Source organism: Triticum aestivum, chromosome 7D (genome assembly GCF_018294505.1).
Source record: "Triticum aestivum cultivar Chinese Spring chromosome 7D, IWGSC CS RefSeq v2.1, whole genome shotgun sequence".
Classification (NCBI taxonomy): Eukaryota; Viridiplantae; Streptophyta; class Magnoliopsida; order Poales; family Poaceae; genus Triticum; species Triticum aestivum.
The window spans coordinates 107,314,354-107,332,400 of record NC_057814.1 but is presented as its reverse complement, the minus strand read 5'-3'; the positions used below and the strand labels follow the sequence as shown (position 1 = coordinate 107,332,400).

At 44.2% G+C, this 18,047-nt stretch overlaps 1 protein-coding gene across 1 annotated transcript; it reads left to right on the top strand.

Moving 5' to 3' along the window:
- The first annotated feature begins 3,556 nt into the window (after positions 1-3,556).
- On the top strand, positions 3,557-8,997 carry LOC123164232 (ubiquitin-conjugating enzyme E2 34). Its single transcript, XM_044581645.1, has 9 exons — positions 3,557-3,894; positions 3,999-4,053; positions 6,598-6,636; positions 6,747-6,810; positions 6,967-7,028; positions 7,115-7,154; positions 7,627-7,654; positions 8,084-8,175; positions 8,520-8,997. The coding sequence occupies exons 1-9, from the start codon at positions 3,838-3,840 to the stop codon at positions 8,806-8,808; spliced, it is 726 nt and encodes a 241-aa protein (XP_044437580.1). The 5' UTR covers positions 3,557-3,837; the 3' UTR covers positions 8,809-8,997.
- The last annotated feature ends 9,050 nt before the right edge of the window (positions 8,998-18,047 follow it).

Below are 18,047 nucleotides of genomic sequence, written 5' to 3'. Positions count from 1 at the left end.
CATGAATAATAGACAATTACCATGAACAAAGAAATATAATAATAACATTTATTATTGCCTCTAGGGCATATTTCCAACATGAAGATGGTCTCTCTCAAACAACCCTGCAACCAAATAACAAAGAGTCTCTTGTGTCCCCAACACACCCAATACAATGGTAAATTGTATAGGTGCACTAGTTCGGCGAAGAGATGGTGATACAAGTGCAATATGGATGGTAGATATAGGTTTTTGTAATCTGAAAAATATAAAAACAGCAAGGCAGCAAGCGATAAAAGTGAGCGTAAACGGTATTGCAATGCTTTGAAACAAGGCCTAGGGTTCATACTTTCACTAGTGCAAGTTCTCTCAACAATAATAACATAATTGGATCATATAACAATCCCTCAACATGCAACAAAGAGTCACTCCAAAGTCACTAATAGCGGAGAACAAACGAAGAGATTATTGTAGGGTACGAAACCACCTCAAAGTTATCCTTTCTGATCGATCTATTCAAGAGTCTGTAGTAAAATAACATGAAGCTATTCTTTCCATTCGATCTATCCTAGAGTTCGTACTAGAATAACACCTTAAGACACAAATCAACCAAAACCCTAATGTCACCACAAGTATCCGCGAGTATGATTATACGATATGCAAATCTCAGATTCATCTATTCAACCAACACAAAGAACTTCAAAGAGTGCCCCAAAGTTTCTACCGGAGAGTCAAGACGAAAACGTGTGCCAACCCCTATGCATAAGTTCACAAGGTCACATAACTCGCAAGTTGATCACCAAAATATACATCAAGTAGATCACGTGAATATCCCATTGTCACCACAGATAAGCACATGCAAGACATACATCAAGTGTTCTCAAATCCTTAAAGACTCAATCCGGTAAGATAACTTCAAAGGGAAAACTCAATCCATTACAAGAGAGTAGAGGGGGAGAATCATCATAAGATCCAATAGCAAAGCTCGCGGTACATCAAGATCGTGCCAAATCGAGAACACGAGAGAGAGAGAGAGAGATCAAACACATAGCTACTGGTACATACCCTCAGCCTCGAGGGTGAACTACTCCCTCCTCGTCATGGAGAGCGCCGGGATGATGAAGATGGCCACCGGTGAGGGATCCCCCCTCTGGTAGGGTGCCGGAACAGGGCCCCGATTGGTTTTTGGTGGCTACAGAGGCTTGCGGTGGCGGAACTCCCGATGTAGGTTATGTTCTGGAAGTTTGGGTATTGATACGTCTCCAACGTATCTATAATTTATGAAGTATTCATGCTATTATATTATCCATCTTAGATTTTTATATGCATTTATATGCTATTTTATAAGATTTTTGGGACTAACCTATTAGCCTAGAGCCCAGTGCCAGTTTCTGTTTTCTCCTTGTTTTTGAGTTTTGCAGAAAAGGAATACCAAACGGAGTCCAATTGACGAGCCAATTTTTGATAATTTTTTATGGACCAAAAGAAGACCTCGGAGTAAAAGAGTTGGGCCAGGAGAGTCCCGGGGTGCCCACGAGGGTGGGGGCGCACCCACCCCCCCAGGCGCGTGGGCCTGCCTCGTGGACACCTCGGGCACCTCCTTGACGTGAGACCGATGCCAAAAATTCCTATAAATACAGAAACCTCGGAAAATTAACCTAGATCGGGAGTTCCGCCGCCGCAAGCCTCTGTAGCCATGAGAAATCAATCTAGGCCCTCTCTGGCACCCTGCCGGAGGGGGCCATCGCCGGAGGCCATGGAGGAGGATCCCGGAGGGGCCATCATCACCATGAAGGCCAAGGACCAGAGGGGGAAAGCCATGGAGGAGGAAGCACAAGGGGGAGAACCTCTCCTCCGCTCTCTTGGTGGCACCGGAGTGCCATCGAGAGGGGAATCATCGCCGCGGTGATCGTCTTCATCAACATCACCATCATCATCATCATCCTCATCTCTTTTACGCGATCCACTCTCCCGCACCCCGCTGTAATCCCTACTTGAACATGGTGCTTTATGCCACATATTATGATCCAATGATGTGTTGCCATCCTATGATGTTTTGAGTAGATATCTTTTGTCTTTGGGTTGATTGATGATCTAGATTGGTATGAGTTGTATGTTTTACTTTGATGCTGTCCTATGGTGCCCTCCGTGTCGCGCAAGCGTGAGGGGTTCCCGCTGTAGGGTGTTGCAATACGTTCATGATTCGCTTATAGTGGGTTGGTGAGTGACTGAAACACAAACCCGAGTAAGTGGGGTTGTTGCGTATGGGAATAAAGAGGACTTGATGCTTTAATGCTATGGTTGGGTTTTACCTTAATGATCTTTAGTAGTTGCGGATGCTTGCTAGAGTTCCAATCATAAGTGCATATGATCCAAGTAGAGAAAGTATGTTAGCTTATGCCTCTCCCTCATATGAAACTGCAATAGTGATTACCGGTCTTGTTAACAATTGCTTAGGACAATTCCGCACACCGATCCACCATTATTCCACACTCGCTATTTATAATATTTAGTATTATATTCTAACTTTATGATAACAACACCTACTTTTATTTTTTAGCTCTTCGATACCATACGAAGTTATCCTCTTCATACCCACAACGTAGTTTTATTTCTCGTTTCTAGTTGGAAGCAAACGTTCGGTGCACGTAGAGTCGTATCAGTGGCAGATAGGGCTTGAGAGAATATTGATCTTACCTTTAGCTCCTTGTGGGTTCGACACTCCATACTTATCACTTCCACCTTTGGAAATTGCTACGATGATTCCCTGCACTTGGGGATTATCAGGTATATATAAGAGGTGTTATAGATACGTTGGAGATGTATCAGTAACCTACTTTGTACACAATATTCGACACAACTCTAACAGATTGGATAGTTCACCAAGTCGCCCTTTTATAACTTAGGGCAACTCTAACACGGTTCGTCAAGTTTGTGTAAACCAATCCGGATGTCTGAAACCCCATGAACCGGAACCATATATAGGGGAGATTTGCGTCCAGACCTCCTTCACGTCGGACTCTGACATGCCCGGTCCATCCAAAAAACCAATCAAGAGCCGTGCATTGGACATTCCCACCGCTTTCAAAGCCCGTCCTTTCCCACTGCTTCCGCCCGATCGCCCGCCGCCACCGCCCCACCGTTCGGCCGTGAGCCGCCGGCATGGAGCCGCCTTTTTTTTTACTTACTCATTTAAACGGTTAACTCAGCCACACGATAACGACAAGCTAAGCAAAGTCTGTGACGACCAGTGTGACGGAGCGGTACAGGGGTACAATCACCCACGACAGCGAAAGCGTGCCATGCCATGACGAAAAAAAGCTGGAAAGCTGTAAATTTAACTCCTCCCTTTTGACAGCACTCGAACCTCGAAAGCGGCCGTTAATTCCGAAAAAGCTGACAGAGAACCACGAGAGAGCGTGGACCTGAACGAAAGCCATCCAGAAAACGCGTGCGACCCAGCGGCCCGTCCGTCGTCCGTCCTGACCGGCCACGAGCACGAATCTCGAGGCAAATCGAGCACCATCGATAAGACACCCAGCTGATCTCCCCTCCCTCCTCTCTCTTTCTCCGCACGCTGCCGCTCCCGTTGGCCCCCCCCCCCCCTCTCTCTCTCCACCGGGGTACGCGGCCACCGATCCCCCACCCCCGCGCCGCCCGATTCGCCCCCAATCCCCAACCCGCGCCCCCAAACGCCCAATCCCCGAGCCCCCGCGCCCGATTAGCTGCGACGGGAGCGCGTCCGGCTCGATCCGCGGCGCCGGCTCGATCGAGCGGGGGGACGCGCGCGCGGGGGGTTGGATTCGGGCGAGCTAGGGGTTCGGACGGTGGCCGGCGCGGCCGCCTAGGGTTTACGCCATGGCCGACAAGGGCTGCCTCAAGCGCCTCCAGAAGGAGTACCACGCGCTCTGCAAGGTGAGCTCCCCCCTTCCCCTGCCTCGATTGGGTTCGATTCGGGTCGATTGGCGCGGTTCGCTTCGGTTTTGGGAGGGTCTCTGACGCGATTGGCCTGCCTGCAGGAGCCGGTGCCGCAGATCGTGGCGCGCCCGCTGCCCAACGACATATTGGAGTGGCGTAAGTAGCTTCCACTTATTGCGCATGTGTATTTACCGTAATTTGTTGTGATGAGAAACGCCTGGGGCTCGCAAAGGATGATTGCAATTGGCGGTTTGGTGTTTGTGTTAATCGTTGCTGGGCGTGGGTATGTTGTGGTAATGTATGAAGCTTTTGCATCGCGCTTGTGCTTCGTGGAGTTATGGGCATGATCACCTGTAGTATCGAAATTTAAGGTTTAAATTGTCGGGCTAATCTGTGTAATGTGTCTATGGCCACCTGTTGTATCTGTTGTATCTGTTGTCTTGTCTACAAATTCTTCTGCCGTTCTTGAGAATCCTGTAATGTCAATTAGGTTTGTGATTTTGGTAAGTTCGGGCTTCCCCTAGCCCCTGAAAGAAGTTCAGGCACATGCTGTAGAGATGCTAGGAAAAGCTTATTAGCTCCTGCGTGACATTAGCCAAAGTCGGGTGTTCTTGCGGGAAGTGGCCTGGAGGGTCTGTTATTAGCTTCCGAAAAATTCAGTGTGAAAAATCTGCATATAGAAGTTTGGATTTGTAGGCTTCTTTCCTAAAAGTGGTGGTTCTCACCTCCATGTGCCCAAAGCTTACTCATCCATCATTGTCATCTGTGTGCTTGTTTGGTAAAATGGCATGGACTTGGAGACGGAAGTGTCACACCAGTGGTCCACGATATATTTGGTGCTATTGGATATTTTTCAACAGTTATCGCATTAACTCATGCGGTTGTGGCATTGTCTCGCATCATTATGTTGCACTGCTTCATGGCCCATCCGTTTTAATTATCTAATTTTTCATCACCTTCAATCTGTTCACTATACATATTGTTCCCCACCAGATTTTGAATTGGTCTGGTTTGTACTTGTACAATGATGGCCAAGGTGTCCTGCCAGTCTTGTATTAAGCTGCATGATAGTTTGATACATATTGCAGGGTCTTGGTATTTTTAATTGTTATTTTGAAATGCAACGCTGCGCTTTTGGTAAATTGTTGAGTTGCTTATTCCGCTGTTGATGTTGAAGAGTGTATTTTAATTGCAGATCTGGTCATTTTAGGCATTAGGCAACTATGCCAAAAAAATAAAATTATGCATGTTAGATTTACTCAATAATTTTTCATTATGAAGTTTTAAACTTGTCTACTGGTGTAAATTTAGTTACTCTGATTTTAATGAATGGCACCTAAAAAGCACGGATCCGGACATGGAAACACGGCCACGGTGACATGAATACCAGGACATGGAATATGTCATTTTCCAAAAACAGCCATTCGGGGATACACGACTAAATATAAAGAATTAAAAAATAGGCCATGTAATATGAGGTCAGAATAGTGCCACATTTCCATTTGTTGCATCCCTTTTCAAGTGCTCAATGAGAAACAAAGGATATTTTGGATCTACAACACCAGGCTGCCCTTCACTCTCACCCATTGCCGATTGGCTACTGGCGGTGGGGCTCTCAGATGTCATGCTCCCTAACAGCAAGCAAACAACAACACCAGCATTCAAGTGAGCACAACATCATGCAGCTAATTTAAAACACAAGCAGCAATGGCATGGCCGCATGGGGAAGCAAGCAGCAGCATCTCAACAGCGAGTCACAAAGAGATGAAGAGGTTGAGGAGAGGCTGCTGGGCTTGGGGTTACCTGCTCGAGCGCGTGGCTGCTGCACTTGGGAAACGGCGGCGGTCGAGTCCAGGCGGCGGCGCGTTCGCTAGAGTCTGGAGCAGCTTGTTCCTTTTGTGTCGAGGGTGTGTGTGAGCCTGCAAAATAGGGTTTTATCGGGCTGAGGCTGTTATCGGGCCTTCCAATTCCCAGCGTATCCCAGCTGTGTCCTTCTTTTCAAAATTTGGAAATGAGGGGATATGCGTATCATGGCGTGTCACCGTGTCCCACCATACTAGGACGGCAAATCGGCTGAATCTGCTGTGTCCGTGCTTTGTAGAGTGACACACCTAGCCACATGAATGCTGTCATGCCAGATATTTTTACATTAACCTTTTCTGCAAGTCTAATCCTTGCTCGTCTTCCAATTTTACTCCCTACATTCCTACGAAGAAGGCGTAAATTTCTTTTTGCAAACCCCAAGGAAAGCTAGCACCAGAAATTTCTTTCCCAGCTTGCCTCTAATTAATTACTGCCTGCCGTCTTTGCCCACCATCACCATGGAAAATTCCAAGTCCCAATAATCCTGGCTAGCTTTGTATGTGCCCTTGGCCTATAGCGCATCATGCATGGCATTAAGAGCAGCCTGACATGCATGCTGTTTTCTCCCAGCCTGCATGTGGCAACCAATTCACACGTACAGCGCGAGATTAGAGGAGGAGAACCAGGGGTAATGTAGGAAGAAAAGCATTTGAATCACACCCTGCACCTTGTTTTCAGAAAAATCCAGAGAAAAAATATACTCCCTCTTCATAGGAACGGTGGGAGTATGTCATTTGCATTGTTGGCATGCTTGTTATCAGTGCTGTCTATATTTTCGCTCACTTTCAAGCTTGTCATCAGACTATTACTTACTTAATTTTGTCTTTTGGTTGCCAGATTTTGTACTTGAAGGAAGTGTAGCCACACCCTTTGAAGGTAAATATGATACATATTTGAAACTACTATCTTCTACGTACTATCCTAAGCCAGACAGTCTTTTTGCACTTGTTTAACAGTCTTTTTGCACTTGTTTTTTCCTCCTGAAGGTGGATATTACTATGGGAAGCTTAAATTTCCCTCTGATTACCCTTTTAAACCTCCAAGTATCAGGTACTGAAACATTACAGCATTGGTTGTGCCTTTTTCAACGACAATTCCTTGTTATTTGGATGTTTAAAAGGAAAACAATTAGATAAATATGTTAATATCGAATTAATAAATGGACTTTTCTTAGATTTCTACTTACAATTTGTCTTTCTTGTTCAGCATGACAACCCCCAGCGGCAGGTTTGCCCCTCACAAAAGGATATGCCTATCAATGAGTGATTGTAAGCACCATACTGGTATCAGATTTTTTTTTTTTACCTTTCTCCAATCGGATTGAAATAATTCTCATATTGCTTTGTTTTTGCAGTTCATCCAGAATCTTGGAATCCCATGTGGTCTGTAGCAAGGTACGCACATAATGATATACCTCGATGAGTGAGTGATACTAGTGTCTTCTCATTCCCAGGCCTGGAGTGTCTTCTCATTCCCAGGCCTGGGGAATATGTTTTCTCATTTGACACATTTTAAAATATTTTGTGGGTAACTAAACCAATCATGCTTTTCAGCTCCTAAGTTTGAACTTAGATGTATCCCCATAAGATGGTCTTCAGTTACTTGCCTTCAAATTAAATGCTCAACCGCAATTTTCTTATTCTGCATGAACATCCATGAATGATGCTTTTCTGGTTTGCTTGGAAGTCAACCGAACTTCTTATTGAACAAAACATTGAGAACTTGGAACTTGCAACAAATTAAAGTCTACCTTCACTTTTCCAATGATACAAGTGATCCGTCATTGTCAATCTGTGAATATATTTTGCTATATGGTATTCTTGTGCTTTTCTCTTCACCGGTCTGACATACGCCTTTGTGCTGCAGCATTCTAACAGGACTCCTCTCATTTATGGTAAGTTGTTGTTACTTTTTCATCATCTACGAGTTAGCAAAAGAACTTCAATTCAATTCTTAATTGTTGACATACATATTTTGGAGATGAACTGTCATTCAAGCCTAGCAATTTGTACTATGAATACTTACTAAACGCTACATTACTACTGCAAGTAATTCTTTTTAGTGTTTTTACGCAATCAATGTTGGTATTTCACTTGCAAGGATGCAGTACTGTTGGTTAATGTTTCAGTTCTTCTGATAATCTTAATTTTCATGCTAGTCACCTAAATCTAGTATTCTGGTGCTTAAAGTACAAAAGATATGCTTGTACAGCTTTTTGCTGTTTTTTTTATACCCTTAGAACCATCTGGTTTACCAAAGAACATAATTATTTCCAGCTTCTTGCCTTCTGATGTAAACTGTAAAATTGTTCTTGTATTTGTAGATGGATGATGCTCTTACAACTGGAAGCATCAGAAGTACAGATGGAGAGAAGAAGCGTTTAGCTAAGGCTTCTCTTGCTTACAACTGTGAGAGGTAAATACATTTATCTGCAAGATATGCTTAGTTCTTTTGGGTGTGACTGAGAAAAAGGTTAATCCTTCAGATGCAAGAACTATCTGAAGCTTTCACTCACTGTTCAGTAAATATGCTTCCATAATTAATATCTTGGTTTTTTGTTTTTAGGGGATCCTATCTCATTCAGTATTTCCCAAATGCAATGAACTCAGCATATCTAATTCACTTTTAGACGGCTGACATTTGTTGGCTTATTCTGAAATGCCATTTATTCTTGTGTCTTGTTTTGACTACGCCTTCTTCCACGAGATATTCCCTGTTCCAAACCATGAAGTTTACTCAAGTCTGTTCTTGTTCCACAGCAAAAATTGCCCGCACTTCAGGAAACTGTTTCCTGAGTATGTTGAGAAGTACAACCAACAACTAGAAAAGGAGCAAACTGGAGCGGAACCAGAGCCCCAGGAGAACCCTGCCCCAGCTCCTTCTCCTGCCGCTGTCCAGCAAGCGGCAGCAATGGTGAACAATATAGGAAGACCAGTGGCCGAGGTCCGCGGCGAAAAGAAGCTGAAGAAGCGAGTGCCCTTTTGGCTGATGGTGGTTATCGTCTCTGTTTTTGGCGCGGTGATGGCCTTGCCCCTGATGCAACTTTGACAGTAAAAAGTCGAATAAAGTGTGACAGTGGTGCCGTAATTTTGTATAGCTTTCTGTTGGTTTGTGCAACTCATTCTTCATCCGTGGACTACCACCTTGGAGACATGGTGATGAACTCTTGTGATGGTAAAACTGTAGAACCGTATTCTCACTCCCTTGACGAGAAACTCTACATGCTGCTTTATTTGAGCTTCTCGGTATTACCTTTTTTTTGTCTTTAGTTTTGAGCCGCGCAAATCCTAACATTGCTTACTTTGCTCGCTGATGTTTATCTTCAAGGTCTAGAAATGTATCAGAAGTAGAACACAATTAATTTCATGCTAGATTAAGAAGGGCTTGCTAATTGTGACTCATGTCTGCTAAACAATGCTCTTTCTGCTGGGGTATCTCTGGGTGATCCGTCCCTTTCCAAGTGGTGCCTCACAATTTTCTCCAAATTTGGCCCTCTGTATTACTTTTTTTTGGGAAACCCTCTTGTATTACTTGGCTAGCTGCTTATTTGGTGTTCAGTTGTTTGTGTTCACCTACAGCACTAGCAGGAGCTGCTGCTGTCACAGCTTTTCTGGAGAGCGATCTGTGTTGGAGTCTAATTCGCACACGTGATCACACGCCCAGGGATGCCCACTTCAATTACGATGACCTGAGGGACCTGAACTGAAAGTAGGTCTGCTTTCTCACATTTGCATATATACGATTCAAGCAAGCGAAACTCCTGTAATTCTAGGATTTTGAATGACAATCTATCCCTGCACATCCTTGTTTGCTTGATCGCCTTGGCTGCATGAGCGTGTGGAGCTATTTTGCACGCCGGGTAGGCCCCTGTTGACCCCGTACCCCAGCAGCGCCCTTTAGGTGTGCTATTCTGGCTTAATAGTGCTTGCGACATCACCTACTGGTGATGTTGTCTTAGTGCTATCAAGCCAAACTTACTCCCGCTTTTGGTCTCAGATATCGATCATGATAAACGTTGGTATCCTATTTGGTTGTCTCTTCGCGACACAAAGCCCTCCCTATTGAGAACATTGGGAATATGTTGTCGCCTCTATCCATCTATCTACACTAAGCCGGGGCAAAGAAGTTAGGGTCTTTTTTATTGCGAGAATAATTGCCATGCCGTATTCTGGGTGTGTGTTGTAACAAACTCTTCTCTCCTTATTTAATATACGAGGCAAATCTTTTGCCTCCGTTTCAAAAAAACACTAAGCGTGGTTGGAAAGAAAACTCGGTAGACCTCAAGGAGGATGAGTTTTTTTTTTAATAGTTTGAATTGCTTTTGAAGGAGGATGAGTTGAGGCTTAGCTAATTTGATGGTCCGTTTGTTTTTTGTTCACTGACAGCAGTAGCTGCTAGTGCCACGCTGATTTCAAAATTTACATATGCCAACATGTATACGGGCTCATTCGGTTTGAAGGAAATCTAAACGTAGGAATTTGGAGTAGTATAGGAATTTGGTAGGATGGCACTTGCCACCCTAAGGAATTGACTTGCCTCGTTCCTATGCGCAAAATGAGCTTTGAGTGGATGTGTAGTTTCCTCCAAAAGCATAAGAAATGAATAGTATTCCTACAAAACTCCTCTACACATTTCCTACAAACCGAATGCATATATAGGAAATTTTCCTCTGGAATCCTTGTTCCCATGTTTTTCCTATAAAAATCCTCCAAACCGAATGAGGCCTACACGATTTCAATATTTGAAAGGTGATTAAATATTTTAGTATGATATTACCCTCCCGCAAAAAAAAAAAGATTTCGAGATCCAACCAATTAAGCATCAAATGTTGATTTTTTTAATCATCCGGTCAATTAGTCAGCGTCATTATTCTTCATACATGCATGCGATACTAGTAGTTCCTACCGATACACTTTATTGGTGAGTTACATTCCACTCTGGATCTCACCTACTCCCTCCGTCACGGTATAGAAGGCGCGCTTGAAAATTCTCTGGGACCTAGGTGGTTATCTATTGGTTGTGAGATGGGCTAAAAAATAGCATTCACACTACGCATGCATATAGAAATAGTATATTAGAGTACTAAGTAGCTACTAGAAATAAATGCAATGCGCCCTAAACCTTGTCTATTGTGGAAATGAACGCAAATTTAACTGTGCCTTCTAAACTGTGACGGAGGGAGTACCACATTCGACTCTATGCTATATAGTCGTAATACTTTCTCCTACGCAATTACATATTGACCAAGAAATGCAATGCATGGCCTCTCTTGTATTGCTTGATCAGTTACAGGCACATATAGCAGACTTTGTCCACACCTGGAAATTGCATACGTGCAACAACACAAGTTGGGGTTACTTGAGAAATTGAGATACCGTGTAGGTGTAGCTGACGAGAAACCTGCAAAATTCTTTATTTGGGTTTCTTCATACCTTTTGATTATCTAGTGTCAGAACTTTTCAGAAAAAAAACCTTTTGTACATCTAGCCAATCTCACATTGGCACAAAGTTCGAATGAGTTCCAGTGTATTTTGCACAGAACACGCTATTCACCGAATCACCGGTAACTCTATGTATCTTGCTAGCACTAATTAACAATAAAATACCGTGGAAACTAAAGATTCTGCTAAAAGATAAACGTTTACTTTGGTATTCATTGCTGGTTTCTAACAATACATAATCTTTCTAACCAAAATTTTAATGGAAGTAAATGATGTTGTTTATGTTTAAAGATGAAACAATCAAACATCTCTTATTTGAATGTAAGTTGCTCGATTTGCATCATCGGCCATCCAGGTTGCTTCTAATTTGTGTCAGTGATGGGCTGTTATAATGGTAACTAGCTGCAGGGCAATTGATATGAAACATAGACCCAGCCCCAATCCTAGTTGGGTGGCAACATTAAGCTTGTCGATGTGGATATGTAGAAGTAATGTGATCTTTGGTGAAATGAAATTTCTTCTCCCCCACAAGTTATACCCATTTACACACTAAATCTGTACCTGGTCCTTGCTTTATTGGTAAGTGCACATGAAGCTGTTTACGACGCATGGACCTAGGTGGAAGGGGAAACCAAGGATGTGTTTATTCACCATGAATGGCGGTTTAGTAGCCAGTTCAATCCTCCATCACAATATGTTTTTTCTTTTCTTTTTAGGCTGATATTTTTCATCACACTTTTGTAAAAAGTAATACTCATCGGTGTGTGCATCTTGTTATGAGGTGGTTTGTGAACTCTATGGTGGTTGTGTTGCCTTGATATCATTTATTGAGTAAATAAAAAACTCCCTTATTAAAAACTTGTACTTATTCCTTCTCAAAAAAAACTTGTACTTATATATAGACGTATGCTTACGAATTAAGTTGGACCTTTGTAAATCCTACAACATTCGAGTAAATAATAACATTTACTCTCCTCCAACACAGAGTAAAAACATATTTAATTAATATATGCATGAAACAGATGAAATTTCAGTATTAACGATCTCTTTTTTTTTGCGGGAAAAACTTTCAATCTATTCATCTTCAATCATGGTAGTACAATGAACATTAGAAATAATAAAAATTACATCCAGATCCGTAGACCACCTAGCGATGACTACAAGCACTGAAGCGAGCTGATAGCCCCGCTGTCATCGCCCCTCCCTTGCCAGAGCCGGGCAAACGTTGTTGTAGTAGACAGTCCGGAAGTCGTCGTGCTAAGGCCCAATGGAACCAATGCACCAGAACATCAACCGCCGCAGATGAAGAGTGTAGATCAAAAGAATCCAACCTGAAGACACACGAACGAAGACGAACGACGAACAGATCCGAGCAAATCCATCAAAGACAGATCCGCCGGAGACGCACCTCCACATGCCCACCGATGATGCTAGATGCATCACCGGAACAGGGGCTAGGCAGGGAGACCTTTATTCCATCTTCAGGGAGCCGCCGCCGTCTCGCCTTCCTGAGCAGGACACAAACCCTAACAAAGCTCAAAAACAGATCTAAAAACCGAGCCCTCCCACCGGCAAGGGCCAAGATCCACTCCGCCTCCATGGCCCTAAGGCCACCGGAGACGGGACGGACCGGAACTGGCGCCGGAGGGAGGCAGAGAATAGTTTGTTTGGAGGCGGCGGCTGTAGCTAGGCGGAGCCGTATTAACGATCTCTAATATGCATTTTGACCATTTTTACGCATTAGCAAACTTTATGTAACTGGAAATATTTTTAGCCAGAAATCTAATGAACAGTTATCACCAAAACATCCTAGATATTTTTTCTTATGGGGTAAGTAATTTAATTTAATAATATCTAATCCACAATAAAAAAAATCATTTCAATTACCTCTCAGACTTGCATTTACTCCTTATGCTGCATCACCAACATATTTGCATCAAATAATAAAATACATTGTATGTAGCTAAGTACTATGCAAAACCAAGATATAATCTCAAACATGGTACTGCATATTTCATTTCTTATTTATATTGTACAAATCGTGGGATGTATGCATGAAACAACCGATCCATTTGCAAATAGATGGTTTTAGTATACAGTGACCGGTATCTTTTTTGATAAAGGGCTTTTTTATTATCTCGAAATGTAGCATCAAGCCGATACAGTGTCCGGTATCTACCATTGAGCATTATGTTTGTTCGAATATGATAGTGAAAAAAATGCGCGATTTATAATATGTTTTTTTAGAAATCTAACAATATCATTTCCACACAACCTTTTTATTTATTTTATTGTACATTAATATTGAAAGTTTAAAAAGTGTGACTGCCACTAGGGCAGTCACTAGTGGGCACATTACTCCGGTTTGTTCTAATCTCATTCCCCATGGTCTCACCCATCTCCAATATGCGGACGACACTATTATTCTGGTCGAGTTGAATGAGGCCTGCCTTGCCCACCTCAAATTTATTCTACTATGCTTCGAGGCTATGTCGGGGCTTAAGATTAACTTCGCCAAGAGCGAAGTAGTTGTGACTGGTGTGGACGAATCGGAAGCCGCGCGAGTGGCCCACCTTCTTAACTGTAAGCTAGGCTCCTATCCGTTCAAGTACTTGGGTTTGCCTATTTCCCCGGATGTGCTTCATGCCAAAGATTTTGCCCCGGTAGTCACAAAGGTGGGAAACAGGGTCCTTCCCTGGCGGGGTAGATATAATACGAATGCTGGTAAAGTGGCTCTAATTAATGCTTGCCTCTCCTCCCTCCCCATGTTCCTTATGGGCTTCTTTCTCTTGTCGGCTGGGATTCATGCTGGTTTTGACAAACACCATGGGGCATTTTACTGGAATGATGCGGACAATCGTCGCAAATATCGCTTCGTCAAATGGAAATTGATGTGCAAGCCCAAAAACCTTGGGGGGTTAGGAATTCTTAATACTTCCATCATGAATCAATGCTTGATGATTAAATGGTGGTGGAAGATTATGAGCGCTGAGGATCAACCCCTTTGGCTGTCGACCCTTAAGGCTAAATATTTCCCGTCCTCGAGCCCGATGTTTGCTCTGCCGCGTGGTGGCTCTCAGTTTTGGAAGTCTCTGGTCAAAGTTAGACCTGTTTTTCAATCTTTCGTTAAGTTTGTTGTTGGGGACAGGTCCTCGATTCGGTTTTGGCTTGATTGGTGGTGTGGAGATTCACCTCTCTCGGTGACCTTCCCTACCCTTTTTTCTTACTGCTCTGACCCTAATATTTCTATTGCGAAGCTTGCATCCCAGGGGTGGAACCTGGCCTTTCGCCGTTCTCTGTCGCCTGTAGAGTTTGAAGATTGGCAACGTCTTACTGCCCTCTTCCCTACGCTCTTGACGGTCAGGGATTCGGTGCTTTGGCCGCTTTCTGCCTCTGGGCGTTTTTCTGTTAAGTCTCTTTATTCTAAGCTCGTTGGTGGCTCGCCTACCAATCATTTTTCCCAAATTTGGAAGGCCCGTATTCCCCCTAAGATTAAAATCTTCTTGTGGCAAGCCTTTCGAGGCCGGTTGCCCTCGGCTGATCAGATTCGTAAGAGAAATGGGCCGGGCTCCCAGTTCGGTGCTCTTTGCGGTGATGTGGAAGACTCGTATCATATCTTTTTTCACTGTCACCTGGCTAAGCTCATTTGGAGTTGCGTGCGGGAATGGCTTCATGTTTCTTGGGCCCCTGCCTCCTTTGCCGAGTTGCGCAGCTTGGCTTCCAACCTCTCCGGTGTATCTAGGCGCATCTTTTGGGTGGGCTTGGGGGCTTTATGCTGGTCTCTGTGGACTACTAGGAACAAATTTACTATCGAGCACGTGTTTCCGGCTAAACCGGCTGACTGCTTATTTAAATCGTGTGCTCTCCTGCAGCAGTGGAAATCATTGACTAAGGTCGACGACCAAAAGACGCTCTCTATGCTGATCTACAAAATCCGGATGACGGCGTCTTAGTTATGCAGACAAGAGCAGGATGCTTGATTGCTTCTTTTGGGCCAGATGCTTTAGCTTTAGTCGGTTCTTTCTCTTCCGGCCTGCGTGCCGTGTACTGGCGTGGGAGCCATGTACCTGACTTTATCCTTCGTCGTCTTGCCCAGCGTTGGGGCTTGGGTGTGTTTGATACTTTTCTGTGATGCTGTTGCTACCTGCCTTATGGCTTTATTTATAAAGTCGGGCGTATGCCTTTGCTCTAAAAAAAAAGTGTGACTGCGTCCTTTCTTGTAAGTCATGTATTTGATGGGAGTGGTAATATAATTGTTTTACGTTTGTTCTGATTATGTTTCTTGCCATGTTGATTTCTAAATTTAGATCCAATTCAATACCCCCCCCTCCCCGCGGGTATTTACTTGTTATGTTTGTATGCATGATTTTTTTATTAACAGGCAAAGTACTCTGGAAAACCCAAATATGATATCAAACATAATCCATAGTATATATGGACATTTCTATTTATGTTGGGCAAAATTTACAATCATTGTGCTCATAAATTGGTGAGATATAAGCCTTATGTTGCTTGTAATATTGGTTTCCAAATTTATACTGAATTGTTATCACTGTAGTTAGAATTTTACATTTAAAAGCTGATTACATATTTTATTGTGTGTTTTCGAAGACCAGTAAAACAATTAATCAGTGCCTCTATTCTTCATGCATGTGAGCAAAATGGTACTAGTAACTCAAGAATAATCTTGAATCTCATGCATGTATAGCTTTTATTTGTAAGCTAGATTCCATATCACATCTCACCTACCACTTTCGACTCTACGCTATATATTGTGACAAAACGACCTTCCTCTTACACAACAAGACATCGAGTTAGGAATGAGACACTCGAAGTATCTTGTGTTGTTCGATCGATCCCACACATTTAATTATAGCTAGGAATGAGGTGCATCAAGAATACTTTGAGCACAGTAATGTAACCACCCATATGACCGCTAATGATTACCGGGATCAAAATCCCAATCGATTTGTCTGGGTGGTATTTGATCCTAGGACTAAGGTTATGCCAGTGCCAAAAAAAAATAAAAATTTGTAGGGTGCCCCTGGGCGAGACTGGCGAGCGATAAAGCTAATTCGTATGGGAGCTGGGCGCTACAAACACGCACCTCTCAAATCCTGCAGCGCCTCCAACAAAATTCAGGGTAACCTGGACGCAATGCTCGGCAAATAACGTTGCCGATTGTCTCACTAGGGAAGGGCGCGCGAATAAGCTGTGTAGGACGTGGCTTAGAGTGCCACCGGATTGCATCAGCTCTATACTGCTCAGAGATGTCTGAGACTTAAATAAAGGCGACAATTCCCAGCTAAAAATACAGATGTACTATGAGATATCCATGTCATCGGTACGCACCAAGATGTTTTCCTCGAATAAGCGTGTGGCATAGCTCGTGAACCACGGCGACTGGCTGGCGAACCCCACGGGGTACAGGGAGGCCAACGAGGCGTGCTGCGGCCACATGCTGCGGCCATACGTGAACTAGGCCAACTCCACCGCGCGACCTTAAACGGACGTCTGGTCTGCCCGGATTTTGTCTCTTTGGATAGGGCGATGGGGTCGTGTCCGCGTCTGTCCTGGGATGCGGTGGCTGTACGCCCAGCGCGCGGCCGCATCCGTTTGCCCCATCTTGTCCGCGTCCATATTAAAAAAAAAGAACAACGTTTCAAGTACCAACGGCCCTAGTTCAGGCCAGCGGCCTAGTTCACGCCACCGGCAACAGAGCCAGACATTGGCGGCCTCGATGTCGAGCTGCCTTTGCCGGGACGCCTCCTCCATGTCGATCTTCCTTCTCTTGGCCGCCTCCTCCATCTCAAGCTTCTTCCTTTGAAGCTCTAGGTATTGCTTCATTTGCTCGTCCTTGCTTTGCTGCTTCTTCTCGTCCCTCAAGTCCTTTTGAGACATCATGCCATGCAAAGTGTGATGCAAGGCCATGGATGAGGCATCACGTATGTCGTCCACCTTGGAGTTGGTCTTGCCCCTCGGCCTCTTCAACGCCTCGCCATCTCCACCTCCAGTGAACTTGGCCGTCTTCTTGCCTCTCTTTCTTTGAAGTTCACGGTATTGATCCTGAACTTGGAGCAATTGTTGATGATCGCCCAACAATGCGTAAGAGTGAACGACTTGTCATTGTGCCGGACCTTGAATGCTTTCAAAGATTGAAATGCCTACACCACATGATCAACAACAATTGAACATGGAAACATATACAAGGCCGAAGTCTCATGGCCGTAGTAAGGAAAGGACTAGGATGAGGAGAGCATACCATGTCCCCAACGCCAAGACCACTCACGGGCCGTGCTTCAACGCTCTCAAATGCGGTGCAATACTTGTTGCACTCTTGTTGGATGAACAACCACCTCTTTTGAATCGAGGTGATGCCACAGTTGCTTGTAATTTGGCAGGGCTCAAACATCTTCCTTTCATGGAATGTTTTATAGACTCTCGTCCAAAAACAAGGCCCTTTTGTTGCGCGCCGGTCCTCGGATCATGGCTAATCTCCATCCAACATTGGCAAATCAACTTGTCCTCATCTTGGGTATATGAACCTGTGCGAATGCTCTTCCTCCTCTTTTGTGCTTCCGCTCTTTGGGTAAGCTCGTCGATGAACAATGGCTCGCCACCAATATCAATGCCATTGCTTTCTTCTTCCTCACCATCACCTTCGCAATAGATGTCATCGTCTTCATGCCACGAGTCACCGTGGTCGTAGTCAGCACGGTCGACAGCCTCTTCATCGGCAACGAACATGGCGCGGCCATCCTGACTTTGGGTCTCGTCGGGGTCGTAGGCACGGCCCTGCCTACACTCGTAGATCACATCCTCCATGAACTGGTTGTAGAAGGGGTC